The sequence below is a fragment of the Phascolarctos cinereus genome, unplaced genomic scaffold (assembly GCF_003287225.1).
Source record: "Phascolarctos cinereus isolate Bilbo 61053 unplaced genomic scaffold, phaCin_HiC Scaffold_3;HRSCAF=262, whole genome shotgun sequence".
In the NCBI taxonomy this organism is placed as follows: domain Eukaryota; kingdom Metazoa; phylum Chordata; class Mammalia; order Diprotodontia; family Phascolarctidae; genus Phascolarctos; species Phascolarctos cinereus.
In genome coordinates this window covers 136,386,653-136,406,075 of record NW_027555736.1, presented here as the reverse complement: position 1 = coordinate 136,406,075, position 19,423 = coordinate 136,386,653, and the positions used below count along the sequence as shown (strand labels likewise).

General features: G+C 40.5%; 2 protein-coding genes across 6 annotated transcripts in view; one reads left to right on the top strand and one right to left on the bottom strand.

Moving 5' to 3' along the window:
* Positions 1-15,324, top strand: part of APBA2 (amyloid beta precursor protein binding family A member 2) — a 368,344-nt gene extending 353,020 nt beyond the window's left edge. For all 5 annotated transcript variants that reach the window (XM_078151178.1, XM_078151177.1, XM_020968667.2 and 2 more), the window contains 2 exons: positions 7,322-7,462; positions 13,888-15,324. In XM_078151178.1, coding sequence (XP_078007304.1) covers positions 7,322-7,462; positions 13,888-13,959 — 213 coding nt within the window. In that variant the 3' untranslated portion in view covers positions 13,960-15,324. The remainder of the gene's footprint in view (positions 1-7,321; positions 7,463-13,887) is intronic.
* Positions 14,663-19,423, bottom strand: part of ENTREP2 (endosomal transmembrane epsin interactor 2) — a 534,833-nt gene continuing 530,072 nt past the window's right edge. Inside the window, exon 12 of the mRNA XM_078151179.1 lies at positions 14,663-18,475. Coding sequence (XP_078007305.1) covers positions 18,290-18,475 — 186 coding nt within the window. The 3' untranslated portion in view covers positions 14,663-18,289. The remainder of the gene's footprint in view (positions 18,476-19,423) is intronic.

Here is a 19,423-nt window from a genome sequence, read left to right as displayed (position 1 = left end):
TCTTATTCTTTCCAAAGCTAATTGAATATTTCAGTCTTCTTTATGTGCAGGCTTTGAAGTTTGTAATCTCCTTTATTTTAATACTAAAGAACTAACCCTCTTAGACATGTATACTGCTTCTCAGGAGGCAAGTCCATTCTTGGGAAACAGTTCCCACAGTGAGCAGGTCTGCTTCTCCTGTGTTCCCCGGGAGCTCCCATGCTCCGGCATTTCTTGTGTCTCCTAAGAGGTGAGATGTAGGTGCAGCTTCCTACAAGCACCCCAACCCCCCTGGGATGTCACAGATTCAGGCAGGGAGGCTGCTGACCAATCAAACTCCTTCACTTGCTATAGGATACAGAGTACGGGGAACTGAAAGGGTCAGAGGGGCCCTGGACACAGATTCCACACTGGTTGTCGGTTACACATCTTATAAGGGGAGAAAACTAATCATATGCACATATTGCTTTAGTGATTGTAAGCCACTTTTTATACATTTTATGTTCTTAATGAAAACCATTTGAAATAAGTAGTATAAATATTGTCAGCCCCATTTTATGGATGAGGCAACTGAGGTGCTGTTTACATGACTTGACCAAGGTCACATGGCTAGTAAATGCTGGAGTCACCTAAGTCTTTTAATTTTTTCTTCAGTGGTACTGCACTGCCATCGGATATATACCAAGTGGGGACCTGATCACGGCAGGGCTAGTTACAGCATCACTGTGCTCTGATTTATGCCATGCATGAGGATATGTTATAAATGAGTAGTAATCTGCGTTAGTTCAAGGGGTTCCCATGCCAATGAAATCCCACAAGGTACCTGATGTATGTATATAGGCATGCATGCATACATGTATACATGCACATACACACATGTGTATACACCACACACGTGTATATATGTACGCGTATTTATACATCTGCACACATATGTATGTATATGTGCACACATAAGCATATATGTATATGTGTGCACACATATCTGTATATGTCAGTCTCTGTATGAGGCCCTGGGGATTCAAACAAAGCATCATGATTTCTAAGCTTTTCAACTCTAAAATACCTTGTTTCTAAATCTGAAAGAGAATGGTAAGGCTATTCCCTTAAAGAAGAGGGGATAGGGGGCAGCTAGGTGGCAGCTAGGTGGCACAGTGGATAGAGCACCGGCCCTGAAGTCAGGAGGACCTGAGTTCAAATCCGGTCTCAGACCAAACACTTGACACTTCCTAGCTGTGTGACCCTGGGCAAGTCACTTAACCCCAATTGCCTAAAAGAAAAGAAAAAAGAAGAAGAAGAAGAAGAAGAAGAGGGATAACAACTTCTTTCAATCACCTGGCTCTGCATGAAATTTCTAACAACTTTTCCAAATTGTCTCTCCACCTCTCCCCAATACCTTTCCTAACAATCAGCTTCTAGGCCTGGAAAAGATGGCTAGGAATTATCCTTGGTAATTAAATCTTAGTCTTTAAGAAATGGATTTCTAAGAAATGCTTCCTGCAAAGATTTTTTTTCATTGTCATTGTTTCTGTTCAGGTTCATAAAAGCTTAAGTTCATTATGGTTTTGCTGTATTTCTGGGAAAAAGATTATTGAGATCAGTGATTGGCTTTATTTTGCCAAAAGTTCCCTCCTTCAAAGACCAGCTGCCTTGATGACTTTGGTTTAGAAAGGAGCTGATCTTGACTTTCCCAAGTCTGTTTGTTGTTCAGACATGGCTGATTCTTCATGACCCCATTTGGGGTTTTCTTCGCAAAGACACTGCAGTGGTTTGCCACTTCCTTCTCCAACTCATTTTACAGATGAGGAAACTGAGGCAAACAGGGATAAGTCACTTGCCCAAGGTCATATAGCTAGTGTCTGAGGCCAGATTTGAACTCAGGAAGATGAGTCCTGAGGCCCAGTGCTCTAACCACTGCACCACTTAGCCTCAAGTCTAGGAACATTCAAAAGTCTTTTCTGGCTCAGGGAGAATGACAGCTTCAGGGACCAAAGTGCTAGAGAACTCTGGGAAGGAGGCATATTCTCTGTATCAATACTGTTTTCTTTTCCTAGGTTTATTTGTCTCACCTTCTCAGGAGAGGTTAACAGTTACTGAGCTCAAACTGTACTCATACCCTTCAAAGGGTTCCATATTGTGGAAGAGACTCCCATTAGCATGTCTAGGATAGAGACAAAGGAAGGATATGCTGCTACTACCTGGGGTCTGTGATATCTCTGGATCTTAGCATCCTTGGGCTGGAAGGATCCCTTGAATACATCTAGTCTGATACTGTCATTTTATCCCTGGAGAAACTGAGGCCCAGGGTGCTTAAGTGACTTCCTAAAGGTCAAAGAAGCAATTCTATATCAGAGGTGGAATTTGAGCCCTGGCCATCTGACTTTAGAGTCATTGTTCTCTCCATTATACCATACTGGTTCTGCATTATAGACTCAGAACTGGGAGACATCCCAGGGGATATCTAGTCCAATTTAGATCTGAACAGGGATCCTCTCTGCAAGATTCCAAATGGCACTTGGCCTTTATTTGATGGTCTCTAACCTCCTGAGGCAGCACATTTTATATTAGGACATCATTCATTGTTAGGAGGTTTGCTCTTACATTGAGGAAATTGCTTCTTTTCATCTTCTTCCCACTGTTCCTACTTCAGGCCTCAGGGGTCAAGCAAAATAAGTCTGGTCTTTCTTCCACATGATGCCAATATGTCAAAAGTCAAGATACAAGAAGCTGGGATTTCATCAGCATGGGAACTCTCTTTATCCCACACAGATTATAACTCTTCTACAATTTACTACGTAGTCTTAGAGTTGTTTGAACCTCAAAGGGGTTACATGATTTTTTTTCTTGTTTTGTTTTGTTTTTTTTGCTAGGCAGTGGGGTTAAAGTGACTTGCCCAGGGTCAACAGCTAGTGAGTGTCAAGTGTCTGAGGTCAGATTTGAACTCAGGTCTTCCTGAATCCAGGGCTATCCATTGCTCTATCTAGCTGCCCTGGTTACATGATTTTAATTCAAAACCTTTATTAAGCACCTACTCTATGTAAGGTAGCATGCTAGGTTCTGGGTTAATTTTTTAAAAATCAAATTGTTCCTGCCCTCCAGAAACCTAGATACTGCTCTGGGGACCCAACGTGTATATACAGAAGTAATGATAAAGTTTATGTAGCAGGGATAATCGGGGGAAGCCCTGACTGATTCGCTGAATTGGAGCTGAATTTGCCCACTGGCCCTTTGCTGAGGAACACGTTCCTTGCCAGGAGCACACAGTGGATGAACTCCTCTGATTGGTTCAGAATAACTGGAGCTGAATTGGAGATGTTGGTTCATTGAGTGTAAAGGGGGACAGATTCTTTCAGAGAAACCCACAGAGCCCTCTGTGATCTTTAAGAGCAAAACACTCCTTGATTGCTGTTCCAGTCCAACAAATAAATTAGGGATTCCTTGGGCAACCCCTGCTATATATATACACAAAGAAAATATAAAGTAATTTTCCAGGGTTGAAAAAGAAAGCACTTACAATGGGGATGGGGGAAGAATTATGAATGGCCTCCTATAGAAGATGGTACCTGGGCTAAGACTGGAAGTGTGGAGCCATTGATTTGCCAGTCATAGGTAAAAAGGGAGAGCATTTCAAGCATGAGGGACAGCCTATGCAAAGGCGTGTTAGTTGGATTTGTACATGGAACATGCAGGTACGCATTTGGGCTAGAACACAGCATGTATGTGAGTTACATGATCTAAGTCAGGAAAAGTAGGCTGGAACTATGTTGTGAAGGACTTTAAATGCCCAGCTAAGAAGTTGTATTTTCCTTTTAAGGCAGTAGGGAGGTATTCATGATTTTTTAGTGGGGAGTATTATGATCAGACCTGTATTTTAGCATGATTGACTTGGCAGCTGTGTGAAGGGTGGATTGGAGAGAAAAGAGATTCAAAAGTTATTGCAGTAACAGAGGTGAAAGGCTAACAAGGGCCTGAACTAGTGTTGACTGTGGGAGAGGTATGGAAGAAGAATAGAGAAGACTTGGCCACTCAGTGGATGTGGAGATTGAGGGAAAAGGAGTCGTCGTCAATGATGCAGAGGTTATACCAGGCCACCCAGGTGGCTAGAGGGATGAGAATACCCTCAGCAAAAAGAGGGGAATTAGAAGGTGGGGGTCATTTCAGTATGGCTGTGTGAATTCATCCAGACGTACTCAGCAGCCCTCATACAGAAACAGAAAAGTGTGAGAACTCGGGGCTGGGATTTGGTAAGGCACAAGCAGTCCTAGGACAAGGAAACAATGGAGTCAATGGTTTAGTCACAAAGAAAAGGCCTGTTTTGGATCTCAGTTTGAAATGCCTATGGGAAGTCCAGGTGGTGCTATCTAGCAGGCAGTTGAATATGTAGGAGCGACACTCTGGAGAGAGATGAAGGCTGCTTCCTTCACCTAACCCCTCAGAAAGGGTGCAGGATTGGAGTCAGGAAGACTCCAATGTCCAATGTGACCACCAGGATGGGGCCTGGGGTACGCATCCCTTCCCTTACTAGCCAGGGCCTGGGGCAGAATTGATTTTGCATACTGAGAGTGGTGAGAAGATCAGCTGTGCTGAAACTAACAAATTTCCCCTACCTCTTCTCCAAAACCCTGTGATTGAGTCACAGGCAGACTACATTGTGACTCCCCTTCCCTGCTATCACTCCTCAGTTTCTCAAACCTATTCTTCCCAGGCTTCTCTACCTCCAAAGTCCCTGGCCTGCCCTGCTCAGCCCTCTAGAATCCCTCTTCTGTCAATAACAATCCTGTACCTTATCTGCTGGGCAGTGTTGTCTCTTTATGTATGATAACCCTCCAAATAATTACAATAATTGAAGAGAGCTTCTATCCCTTCCCCAAACCTCAACTTGAATCTTCCCTTGTCCAGGCTAAATATTTCTGATTCCTTGACCTAACCCCCATGTATTGCATGATTTCAGGCACTCTCAAGTCAGTGCCTACTGTATCGATCCCTGCTTGTCTATGTCCTTTCTGAAATATGCTACTTAGATTGTAGTAGAATTCTCCGGATGACCAGGGCATTCCTGTTGGGGCCTAATTCTACCCTCTGCACATAGAACAATTCTACTTCCTTTTCTACATCTCAGCCATTTAAATAATTGAAGTCAGCTTTCATATTTCCTTCGGTCTTTTCTCCTCTGGAATCATTAATTCAGTTTCTCACCTTAGACCTGGTATTTGAATCAAGATGCCTGATGAAATAATCCAGGAGGCTCCTTCAAGTGTAATAATTTGATGAGTAAATCATAGTATTATACAGGTGGAGGAGACCTCTTAGAGTCATTTAATACAATCTCATTTTATAGACGATGAAAGTGTGGCTCAGAAGAATGACTTGCTCAGGGTCACAGCGGGGTAGCGGGTAGCAAGAGGCAGAGAGCCAGGATCTGAACCCAGGGCTTCTGACTCCCCATGAGTAAAATATTCTCATTTTTTTTTCTTGCACAGAGGTTGAAGTAGAAAAAGGCAAACCCATGTTTAGTTTAAGGCCTTTGAAAATCTACCTTCAACCTAATTTTCTAACCTTATTTCACATTACTCCCCTTCATATACTTTTTTGTTCCAACAAAATTGGACTAATGGCTCATCCTGAAATGCTCTCTTGCAATGTATCAAAAGAGAATGACATTTAACACAGGCCGTTTTAGTTAAAAATAAATTTCTAAAACATTTCATTGATGTGCTTTTTTTTTTTTACATCACTGCTACTTCCCAATGACTTTGGCCCAACGCCTTAGGTAGAACCCTTGTAAATAATTATAGTCAAGCAAAGCAAACCAACATATTGCCCCCGTCTGAAAATGTATGCCTCGTTCTGCACCTCTCTACCAAGAGATGGTAGGCATGTCATTGTATCCTCTGAAGTCGTGACTGGTCTCCACATTGATCAGAAGTCTGTTCGTATTATTTTCCTTCATATTATTAGCACCATCATGCACATTTTTCTCTTGATTCTGCTTACTTCACCTAAGTCCATACAAGTCTTCCTAATTTCTCTGTCTCGTCATAGTAGTTATTTCTTATACTAATATTGTCACAACTTGTTCAGTGAATTGATAGGCATCCACTTTGCTCCAAGTTCTTTGCTGACACACACACAAAAATGCTGCTATAAATATTTTTGTACATATAGGCCCTTTCCCTCCATCTTTAAAGTCCTTGAGTTTTAGGCTCACTTGTGGTATCATTGGGTCAAAGTATGCATAGTGCTTCATGGTTAGTTATAATTCCAGATTGGTTGTACCACTTCTGAATTACAGCAACAATGCATTGCTGTGCCTCTCCAACCCCTCACTTTCCACAAATCCCCTTCAATTTATTTTCATCTTTTGTCTGTTGTGTTAATCTGATGGGTATGAAGTAAAACCTTGAAATTGTTTTGGTTGGCATTTCTCAAATAGAAATTCGGTAATAAAGCCCAAAGGGGAAGTCTGTTGTTTTTGAGCTTTCCTGGACCCTTGGGACAGGGAATCAGATCTATATCTATGGCAGAGCAACCACAGTTGGCCAGAGAAGAACCAGTAGCACTTGTATACATCATCAGCCTCTAGGACCAGTTAAGATATCAGCTTTTAGAAGGGTCGCACAGTCAGCCTTATCAGTCATTGACAGCTCAATGCAAAGAAGTTTATCTCACTCCTCACCTTCTGGATTTTTTTAGAGGGGGAGAAATAGCATCTGCTTAGCAAGAATCAGTTAAAATACGAAACTAACAGATGCAGTGCTTCTACCCTACCCCTTTTGGCACACTAGGTGAGCTCTTCTTCCCAAATATATTCCCAAATCCTGCCCTGCTTCCTCACACAGTGATTCCCTCCCTAGCAGTGGTCTTGGAAGGTCCCAAGGTCTCCGCTGCCCTTACCCCACTGAATGGGATGGAGAGCAATTTTCATTCTACTTGTTCTAAGTACAGAATTACTATTTATGGCTTCTGTTGTGGGTGCTAAGGCAGTGACTAAAAATTGATACTTGTATCCACATATTTTATTCATCAGAACAATCTTCTGTGTACAGGAAAGACAATAATTTACTGGTAAGTAACAGTCTAGTCAATCTTAGAACACAGGGTTCTGAGACGATTTTAGGAAAGGGATACTAAACATAATAGGAGTTAAAGGAACGTTTGTAGAATTGAATTGAAGGTGTTAATTTTATTCGAGTTATGATTAATTCATTCATTTTTCCCATTGTATTTCTGATCTCTTACCTATGTTGACTTATATGTTGCATCCAGGACCACATGTTCCCCAGAAGTCATTCTTTTGGCATAGCACTTGCTAGTCATATTCATCATTAATTCCTCTGGTTAGATTTGCAGCCTCATGAGAGGGGGGATAGCAGAACGAGGAGGAGTCAGAGTTGGACATCGGATCATTGAAATCAATGGACAAAGTGTCGTGGCCACAGCTCATGAGAAGATAGTTCAAGCTTTGTCTAACTCAGTAGGAGAGGTAAGAGTGTTCTGTTATTTTCTCCTGATTTCAAAGTGTCTGTATCACAAGCAATGAACTTTACATTAGTGCTGTCTGGGGAACATGAAAAAGTGAATGGTTCCAATTTATAGTGTGCAAGGTTGGCCATATGAGTTGCTATGCATCCCTGAGTCTTTTCCAGAAGAGCTTTGCCTTTCTCAAGATGGGTTTCACTTAATATATCACCTCTGAGACTATCAGTACCGAGAACTCAATTTGCTCATTTCTGTTGGGAGTTTTTCTTTTTGCACCCAAGCTGAGCTTGTGCTACTCAAAAGGCAGGATTGTTTCCCTCAGACTGAGCAGTATTAGCAGTTTCGTACAAATAGTGAGTGCATTTGCCACGGGAGTAAAGAATTATAATACTAGCTAGGCAATTGCATTATACCTTCATTTCATTTGACTGGTCAAAATGTTATTTCTATTGACACAAGGGACTAAAGACCTGTAAAGATGGAGCTGCCACTTAAATGTTTTCAGAATCTAATTCAAACTCAAGCCAGATCTAGGAGTCCCTCATTGGGAATTAACAAACAGACCTTTCTCAACTCTAAACCACCTAGGCAAGTCTTAGTTTCTAGGAAGAAGGTGGGCTTAGGTAAGATTAGAGTCATTCTGTTCAGCCTGCAGGCTGGCACAAAGCCCAAACCCATCTTGTTTGCCCCTTGCTGTGGACATCTGCAGCATTGTCTACTTGCAGATTTAACCTTCTTCCCTTTCAAATTCTGGCTTCTGACTCAGCTGCTATGATACAGCATTAGAGCTCTTGACAGTTAGCATTTCTTGTTGCCTTTTTTTTAAAAACAGTTCTTCATATTCAGCATTCCATTGAAACACTAAGTCAGGTACCTTTGGGATGAGAGAGGAAGAAGGCTTGTTGGCAGTTACTGGCAGCATCATTTTGAGGAAGGAAGGAGAGAAAGGATAAGATGCCATTAAGCCTCCTTTTACAAATGGTTTCAAAGAGGAAACAATATGATTTTCCTAAGTGAAATCATTGACGTGTCAGCCCCTTTGGACTGATCAACCTCACGGAGATGAAGAAATCAATCGAATAGCATAGGCCTGGGAGCAATGAAAAATGTTTCAGTTTTTAGACCTGAGATGAATTGATATTCAAAGAGGTGAGAACGCAGACTGATGGGTTTTATAATCCTTTCATCTCGAGGTGTTTCTCAGGCTTGACTGGGGATGGGTAAGGAGATTAAAGTGTCTGTCTATATTTTTCATCATTCCTAAGCATGTTTAAAAATTAGTGACTGATAAACAAGACTTGAGGTTTTGATGAGCCCTGTGGGTGAATGAATGTGCAAGGAAACAAAGATTATTGGGCTGATGGAGAAGCTAAAATCAAGGATGATCCTATCAAAATATTCCTTATTGCAGTGTGTCAATTTGAAAACTATGTTTTGCTAACTGTGATTTATTTGTTCATAAATCTGTCAGAGCTGCTTAGATCAGTTGGGGTAGCGTGATGTGCAAAACACCAGTGCTTTGGCTTTAATCCAGACAGAGAAAAGTTCAAGTTCAAGGCCGCAAGCTATACTCTTACCCTGGCCAGCCATCTTGGAAATGTGGCATTAGTCACCAGCGGGAAGGGAAAAAGAGGTTAGCCAGCTTAGCAAAATCAATCACAGATTCTGGAAAAGCAGTTCAGTGTCCTTTTGATGATGGGGCAGTAACATCTTCATGCATTAAAGCAGATAAAACATATAAAAGTATACATATGAACTATTGTATACTTTTACAATTATGTATTTTTTTTGGTTTTAACATTAACAATCCTAATAAAATACAATATTTGAACTGCAAGGGCCTTAAAATATGTGTATGTATGCACACACATATATAATGCATATATATAGATTATTACACATATATTCTTATTGGGAATGTGGAGGTGAAGAAAATTAATGAGCCTATGGAATGACCCATGACTGCTTAGGAAAAGGGAATGGGCTATATAGGACCTATGTCCTAATTTTATTACTCATTGAATTAGGCCCATGATTTCAGAGAGAGAAGGAAGGACCTTTGGAAGCCAATAGTTCAACCTGTGACTAAGAAGGATCCCTTCTACAATATCCCTGACCAATAGCCATCTATTATTAAGCAAAATAATCCATGTTATAATACTTCAAGTCCTTACAGACAGTGATCACACTTTCCTCTAAGTCTTCTCTTCTTTGAGTTAAATGTTCCCTGTTCCTTTCATTGATCTTTGTTTTACAGTCCCAGGGCCCTTCACCGAGCTAGATAGTTTCCTCTCAACACATTCCAGCTTGTCAATGTCCTTCCTAAAACCAGGCTGCCCAGCACTGAACACACTACTCCAAATATGGCCTAATCAGGGAAATAAAGAGCTAGCCTATCTCCCCCTTTTCTAAACTTATGCCTCTTATAATGCAGCCTAAGAATTAAATGGTTTGTTGGTTGCCATTTCAAACTGTTGACTCATACTGAGATTGTAGACCTTGCAGTCCACCAGGTATGGGTTTGACAGTGTTTATGCTCTAGACAGATTTGGAGTTTTGCTTCATAGTGTATGGCAGCAACTGTAAATTCACTGGTTCTTAATTTTAAATGTTTTCTCCAAATGTGTGTTCAAGATTCCGTTATGCTCCTTCCTTGTTCCTCTGAATTTCAAGTAGCATTCCTAGAGCAACATCCTTTTTCTTTATCTGCTTGGTTGCAGTATATGTTGACTTGCCTGGTCTATTAGGAAACTTCTGGTCTGAGACTCATGTTTGGTTCCCTTGGCCATTCTGTAAAGCAAGTAGCTGAGCTGAAAAAACCAAATGTTTTGGCCTGTGTGGCTTCTGGGTTGGGATCATAAAGGGAGCTCCTGACATTTCCTAATCAAGTATTCCCTAGCCAAAGGCCCATTCCCCAGAATGGAAAGGAACAATTCCCTAAAATAGTTATTGCAAAAATAGGAATGTTTATAATTCACACTTGCTGCCATCTTAACTTTGTGGATAGCTTTTTCTTCATCCATAGTCTTGGAAAACCTAGAATGCTAAGCTTCGATGTCCTTTTAGATATTTTGGCTGGGTGACAGAAGATTAATTTGAGGGTTGTGCTATAGCACTGGCTTGACTAGTCCTCCAAATTCCCAAGGTACTCCTTCTGAATTCAATGTTCCCTGTACTTACACAGGGAAAATGCCAGGTGGTTTGAATTTGGCCATGCATGCATGTTGTTTTTCCAACATTGCTAATTGTCCAAGTGTGTTTCTCACTGAATTCTTTCTCCCTTCTGCTTTATGTAGTATATAACTAAATTTCTTTTGAAGGCTATTTAACTATTATGTTGTCCAGAAACTGTTTTGTTTTTACTAATTCCAGAGCAGTTAATAGCAGAAGTTATGGGAAGGAACAATTAATTACTTCTAGCCTGCTCTGTTCCTTTTCAAGCTAGATAAATCTGCACTATTGCTTCTCTCTGCAGCCCTCTTTAAGAGGGGTAGAATCCCCTTCTGTGTAAAAAGTCATTGCTGTCTCAGTAGCCAATCAACTTAGAGGTTATTTTTCCTGGATTCTGTTTTATTTCCTTTCTAATTGAGGTGTGGTGTGGTTAGGAGAGCACTTTGGAATTTTGCATTTACAGACTTGAGAGAATTAGGAATAACCCACATGAATGTGTTCTACTTTATCCGCAATATATTGCTTCATCTTGAAATCCCTAAACATCTTTTACTGCCCTAAATGTGTTCCATTCTTTTCTAATCCTCCCTTTAATCTTGCTACACTTTTCATGATACATACAGCAATGATCTCAACAGTATGATGGATGAGTTTTCCAGCATACAACAGGACTTGCATGTAGACATGACAGCTGCAGAATTTATAGGTGACATCTTTGTGATTACAAAGGGGTCCCCATTAGCTGTCATTTATTCGCTTTTGTTATTATCAGTAGACAAGGGACAAGAGAATGTATGACTATTGTATTGCAAATCATTATATTAAAAACAAAAAGGAAATCATAGCTAATGTTAGAAATGCTATTTAAGTGACCTTGAGGGAAAAAAACTAGGTAACTGAACACCTGTAATTAATTACATAAATAGCTGCAATCAAATAACCACCTTCTTTCTTTCTTTCAAGCAAAAACCTTGCCTTGCTTTTCCCCCCACCCCATATTAAACTCAGCCAGCATCTCTTTTCTATTCACAAATCATTTGACTCATCTTTTATTCATCAAAGATGATAGTTCCTTTTTTTAGACAAGTCAAAATATGGATTTTGATTATTGATAGATATCCCATGCAAAATTTCCCTTTTAATTTCATTTGATTCAGCACATTTATATTGTGCTCTAGGCACTGAGGGATATTCAAATGATGAATAAGAAAAATCTTGTCCTCATAGTGCTTATAATTACAAGTGAGGATATGTGAACATACTGCTTTATTTTTTTTCATAATGTAATTAAATGGTATAAGAGAAGCACAAAATACATAGTTTAGGGAAAGACAAATAGTCCATAAGAGACAGATTTAGGATTGCTGTCTGGCGAATCATCCTAATAAGTAGAGTTCTCCAAAAATGGACTGGAATCTCTTGGGAGATGGAGTGGGGGTCTTCCCCTCACTGAAATAAAGGCTGGATAGCCATTTGTTAGGTATGTTGTAGAGGGATTCTTGCTCTGCCATGAGTTGAAATAGATGGTTCCTTCTAATACTGAGATTCTGTGAAAAAACATTAGTGGAGAAGTGGAGACTAAATAGTTCAGAGAGTTGAAACCTGGGACAAAGGATGAAGGGGTGCTACAATCAAGAGTACAGGTAGAAGAGTTAAACAGGTGGAGAAGAAAAAGCTGGGAGGAAGATTATGTTGGAAGGCCTCCATCTTCTCAGCAAAGTAGGAGGTAAGTTCATCTGGAGGCTGAACATAAAGTTCCAGGTAGGGCAATAATAAAGAAGTGAAGACATGATAGGAGGAAGGGCCCAGGATCAGGACCAAGATGAAGAACAAGATGAATAGAAATGAGGGTGTAGGAGACAGATCACAGTTTGAAATCTTCACAGTTGAGCAGTTGTGCGAGATGATGAGGTGACAGGGTGTGACAGGGTGGGCACCTAAAGTGGTAAGATACGGAGTTGAAGATAGGGAGATGCATATGGAGAAACTGTTATTCAAAAGACTTCATATAAGGGTTACCATTATGTCAAGGGCTAAGAATGATGTCAAGGAAAAAAAGCGTCATGAAGAAAACTAGATGGTGTTAAAGTCATCGAAGAAAGTGAGAGATGACTTGGAGGCTGGCAGAGGAGGAGAGCAGACAAAAGCTGACTTGAAGTATCACTGGGGAAGAAGAAATGAGCAGCTCACTCATGCTGGCTCAAAGTACTAGGGAGCTAAGGAATGACTTGGTCACCTTTGGAGAGAGTTGCCAAGAAAATTTTAAGGCCTAAAAGAATTTGTTCACAATAAAAACTGGGGCACACAGAGCACTGTGAAGGCCTAAGGTGAGGGGGTAGGTGGAGCTCAGTTAGGGTAAGGATGAAAGGAGGTTGAGAATATCAGAGACCATGACTCCCCACCCCCCATCCCCCGGCACCCCCCAATCCCAATCCCGTCTGATGGTTCTTTTTTTATATATCATGAGAAAACTCTTCTTCAGGAATAAAGTGGCAACCTGGGAAATGAAAATAACCTGTTCCCCCTACACTATTTTCTGGGCTCAATATGGCAATTTGCCTACCGGGTTAAGTTTTGGAAGAGCATAATTACTCTCTCTTTGAGTAGCTTACTCCAAGAACAAACAAGCCCATTGTTTGCTGGTTTGAGTTGGGAAAAGCAGAGAGGTGTGCTGGGACTTGTGTCTCCTCTCCTGAGCAAGCGCCTAGAGAGATCTTGTTCTTGAAAACACCCTTTTGTTTCCCTTTTCATCAAATCAAACAAACACATTTCAGATTTCTTTGGGGAGCTCCACTATTGCACCAGCATCTTTTCGACTGAAAACCTAAATTGTAGTCAAAATTAAAAATCAAATGTTTCAATTCCCCAGGATCAACTTGTGCTGAAAGGGAGGAAAAGGCACTTGGTACATATATAAAACCATAAAACATCAGGGATAGGAAAAACTCAATTGCCTGAAACACCATAAAATGTGTTCTAAATCACCTTTTGCATTGGTTAAATCATAATTTTTCTTTTTCAAGCTCTCTCAAAGATGTATACTTTAAGCAGAAGGCTCTCAGTGAAACCATTAAAGTTTTTTTTTTCCCCCTGAAGGATGGAAGGAATTTCCACATCTAGCTGTATGCTGAATTATTTGTTGTCAACTGATTCACTTCTCAGGTCTGGGAAACAGGGGCTTCCAAAGGCAATGGGCAGACTGCACTAAGCTCTGCTACAAATCTCTATGTCTTAAATCTGTTTTCATTTCATTAACAGATTCACATGAAGACAATGCCAGCCGCAATGTTCAGGCTTCTCACTGGGCAAGAGACACCCCTCTACATCTAGCCTAAATCTGACTTTCATCAAAAGAACTAAAGGCAAGTCAAAGACCCCCACCTGAGCTGAGTGAACTCTGAACAACTTCGGACATCTTGTATTTTCTAAGAACAAAAGGCTATGAAGGACCTGAATTGGCAGCTCAGTGACCAGATAGGCTTCCCTGAGTGTCTTCCCCTTCCCCACTTCCTTTTTTTTTTCTTTTTGCCAAAAAAAAGTGATGTGTCTTTATTGATGACCAGAGTCACAGACACCAGATCTTTGTAAAACACTGAAGTATTTTGCAACATATTCTGAACTGTTTTCTCATTGCAGTTGACCACAGGAATATTTATTTGTACCTTTGTGTGGCAAAGTAGATGTCTGTCTGTTATACTTGAAACTGTGGTGAATGTGATTGATGAATGGGTCTGTGGAAGAGGATACAGTGAAGAAAAAGAAATCTTAACATGGCTGACTTACCAGATGCTACTATCCAATCCAATCCCTCGAGGTTCAAAAACTGAGCTGATGGAGGTGTTATTTGATGGTGTAAAATGTGTGTGTGAGAGAGACTCAGTTGCTTCAAAAGTCGAATCCACAGCAGTATCCCTTAGCATTCATTACTCCAAATGTGTAACTGGTAATTAAATTTTGGCAAGACGTGAATGTGTTTATTTAATAACACAAAAGGAGCCTTTCCTGTGTTAAATAAAGGATGATGGCCACAAGGTAAAAACTCAAAATATTTATTTATATACATATTTATGTTTTTGACTTTTCAGTTTGACAAACTGTTCCTACAGATTTAAGACTTTGAATCATCATGAACAAGACTGCTACTCTTGTACTAGACACGTTCCACAATCTGTGCAAATGTTACTTTCGGCATTTTATTCCTTGCCCATTTGCAACCATGCAGTGCTCCCCGTGGTCAAGCCATGCTTACCTGTTACTTCTGGAGAGGGGTAGAGCTGCCCTAGAGTTCCTACAGTCCTTTGAATATATATTTACACATGTAAAAAAATGGCAACAGCCCTCCTCCCATCACCACCCCTTTAATCCTAAGGCAATGAGTCAGGGATACAAGTTATCTTGGGTGAGCAAGGAGCTATCATCATCAACAGTATTAGAATGCGTATAGATAAAGTAAAATGTAGTCAAGTTGTATTCATTACTGAGATAAATGTTAATTGATGTCATTTTGTCTTGATTATTTTTTTTTTTTTTGGCCAAGGCCTTGAAGAAATACACTGTGACTTAAGAAGCCTTACCATGCAGTAACTAAAGCTTTAGGATTACTGTATTTCAAGGAGTAACCTATGTGTTGCATGCAACTGACCTTAGGAAAGAATTAAGCTAATCCCACTAATAAATCTGAAGTAATAAACAAAAGGTGCTTGTTTGGACTGTTTTGTTCATTGAGGATTTAATAGTCAGCATCTCTTAAAATTTGGGGCCTCACACCAAGGGAGCTCCACAACCACTGTATTCAGTAATTCCAATAGCTACTAAATACCCCATCCCATTGTCATTAAATGGGCTGTAGAGCATAAGAGCTCTCAGCTATAAAATTCAGAGGGCTGGTGTGCTTGCTATTAGCATGAATGGTTGCCACTGGATGTCACTGTGGTGTCACATCAATGCAACTGGAAACGCGCATCTGCTAAAATAATTTCAATAATGGTGATTGATTTCACTGAAGTCACTTTGTGGGGGTGAGAATACTCTCCTGTCATCTGCTTATCTTCTTCCTATCCTAGTTAGAAGGCAGTCTTTGCATTGTGTTGCCTAATGATTAAATGAATGATGCATACCCAACATCAAGGGAGGCTCTGTGTCTCTGGAAACCTAAGATGTCAATGTGTGGGTTTGACTTTTAAGGGGATGGGGATAGAAATTTATCTGCTTTAACTCCTACCAAGATGGTAGAGTGATAGGAGTACTGGACTTTAGAACCTAGGAACTAGGTACTAGGTTCCCAGCTCCAGCCTTTACTAGTGAGAGTATCTTGGGCAACGTGGCAGGTAGGTGGAGCAGTGGAGAAAGTATGAGGCCTGGAGTCAGGAAGATTCATCTTCCTGAATTCAAATCTGGCCTTACACACTTACTAGCTGTGTGACCCCGGGCAAGTCACTTCACCCTGTTTGCCTCAGTTTCCTCATCTGTAAAATGAGCTGGAGAAGGAAATGGCACACCACTCTGGTATCCCTACCAGGAAAACCCCAAAGTGGGCCACAAAGAGTTAGATACAACTGAAACGACAACAGCAACAATCTTGGGCAAGCCACAGGATGATGGACTTAAAAGGTGGAGGGGGGGGCGGTCTTAGATAGAATCTAGTTCCATACCTTATTTTATAAGTGAGGGAACGGAGGTCTAGAAAAGGTTAAGTGAGTGGTTCAACGTTATAAATGTAGCAAAGTAGCAGCAATGAAATTTGAACTCCAGGTTTGATGCCTCACAGATTTGTTGTAAGGACCTAATGAGAGACATGTGAGAGCACCATAAAACTGTAAAGTGCTAAACAAATGTTATTTGCTTTATGAAATTCTTTGGCTCTCAGTATATACTTATTATGACTTATGCAGTACTTCCATCATTCAATAAGCTTCCTTTCTTCAAGGTCACAAGTCCTGGAGGTACAGTTATCTTCTGCAACAAGAGTTAGATTGAGCATTGGGCATTGGTAAGTCACACATTACCAACAATGCTGAATTATGGTATTTTTTTTGTTCCCTTTTTTTTTTTCTGGGGGAGATAGAAGGGCTGATGAGGACAAGACTTTTGTTTAACTGGTCAGTCCTGGGTTGTAGCAAATGAAGTATTCAAATCATGTTTAAGCTACAGACTATGTCATCACCAGCATAAAAAGAACAGCCTTTCAAATTGGCATCAACTGCCAATTGTGCAGCAGTGGTACTGTGCATCCCCTTCCTCCCCAAAGAGTCCACATTAACAGACTCAAAATATAATTTTCATTTTTTAAAGTGGGAAATTCAATTTGAAAATCCGGCAAGATTTTCTTCTCTAATTAAAACCACTCAGATGAATTGGGAATGTTATAAAGTTCTTTGGGTATTCAAAGAAGTGAAACATGCTAGACTGTTGCCAATCTAGGAGAAGTATTAATTTATATGTTCTATGTTGTTTCCCCAGATAGGGCTTTATATTTAATTATGATGTCACAAAAAGAACCTGAGTATAAATTTACCTGGGATTAAATCAGGAAAGCCAGAAGGATAGCTCCGTTAAGTGACTCTGCTTATAAACCATCCTTGTGACCCCCACAGCTTGTGGCTCTGTAAGTGTCACTAGGAAAGCCTTGCATATCAGGCCTATCCAATTGGCATCGATTCAGTGGCAAGCTGAGGTCTGAAAGCTTGCCTTGACTGTGCTGCTCACACTAACGAGCTGCAAGATTAGATTTTGATAAGATGGCACTCTAAGATTTCCACTTAGTAGTACTTTTTTCACTAAGTACCATGTTAGGAGAAGTAATGTAAATGCTTATGCACTAGGAACTATATTCTCATCAAATAATCCATATCTGAAAAAAAGCCCCAATTAAAGGAGAATTCTGAGCCATGGCTCTGAATCTGTAGCAGAGAAGGCTGCAAAAACATTAAACTCACATGCAGAGTTTGGACAGCTTTATAGGAAATGCCTTGATGTGGGTTTTGGATGGCACCTTTTAGGCACGGCCAGTTTAACCCCTTCTCCCTTCACTTAGGTACTGCTATTTCTGAAACTCTTAAGTACATCTGAGGGCAGTTCTGAGAAAAGCTATGACAATATACACCTTTCAGTTCTCAAGTTTTGTCGGACTCATCCATAAGTCTGACATGCTAAGCATACACAGAAACCTGAAAATGTAGTAATATTCAGAGCCTCTGTAATAACAAGTGTATCATCCTCTTCTGATTCTACTCCAATCAGTCCTTGGAGAAGCAGGAGTCAGAAATACTTTTTATTAAAACACTGATCATTGTTAAAACACTGTGAGGTACATTAAATAAATACAACTTTCAAGTTGTATAAACAGGTCTCTTGTGGTTTAGAGGGACTTTCCTGGAAATTACCTCACAGCAACATTCAGACAAGCATATCTGAGCAAAAATAATCCATTTGGAAAATGCCTTTTGTCACATGATAACATACATTTCATTTGGGCCTTCAGTAAAATCTATGCATTATCCTCTTTCAGATGAATAAGAAATATAATCTGATTGGATGGTGCTTTTGCCTTCTCCCCCCCCCCCATAACCCACCCTCCTCTGAGGTGGTCATTCAGGTCTGGGAAGGCAAAATTCAATGTTCTGTTCAGGATCAGTTTTCCCCAGGTCCATGTAATTCAATATCAAATTATGGTCTCCCGGCAAGCTTCAACAAAACTCTGGGGGCTGTTTCCTTCTAGACTGAGAGGGAGGTGTACCCTGTGCAAGAAAGCAAGTGGGGAGCTCAGGGCACCACAGCTTTGCAGATGGAGGTCTTCTTGAAGCTGTTTTCTACAGAGAGTCACATTCTGCTGAGAACTGGCAATGACCTGTTAATATAAGAGATGGGGAAAGAGATCAAGGACAGTGATGCAAGAAGGAAGTCTCACTTCTGAAAGAAGAGTAGGATTAAAAAAAATTCTCAGGGTACAAAACATACACACAGACATACACACACATGAGAATTAAAGCATCAGTTTTCTTTATCCATGGCCACATACAAACCAAACTGAAAATGGTTCTGATTGATGGCTGCATGCTGGGGGTACTCTGGGCTAGAACTGGACAATGCTCATTTCAGGTCTTGTTTAGTTCTACCAAGGTCTACTGTGTATCAGCAAGATTAAAACAAGTCAGATCTATGGTTCCTACTCTCCAGAAGTGTCAGCAACAGCAGCGTCACAGATATTTTTCTCAGTCCAGGCACTTTTAATCCCTGAGAAGATCATGATCCCAAAGTATATTGCTTTTATATGGCTTTTAGTAGCATTTTCCACACAGTAAACCACATAGTAAACAAGAAGCTGGTTAATAAAATTATTGTTGGTCAATCCAGTCCGACTCTTCATGACCCCTTGGGGTTTTCTTGGTAGATATACTGAAATGATTTGCTATTTACTTCTCCAGCTCATTTTACAGATGAAGAAACTGAGGCAATCAGGGTTCAGTGACTTGCTCAGGGTCATACAGCTAGTAAATGTCTGAGGCCAGATTTGAGCTCAGGAAGATGAGTCTTCCTGACTCCAGGCCTAGCACTGTATCCACTGAACCATCTAGCTGCCTCTAACAAGAATTAATTTGTTTTAATTGAATACCTAAGGCAGGCTGGATCTTATAGTATCTGATAGCTGGGTCTTTGTGTGCACAAAGCAGAGGGCCTGAAAAAAAGTATCATAATGTCCTTTTATCACTTCCGTGATAATGTATTCAGTGTAACTGTTAAAGGGGGCAGTTGATTCCACAGGAGTAAGCTTTAAACCAAACATGTTTAAAACAGG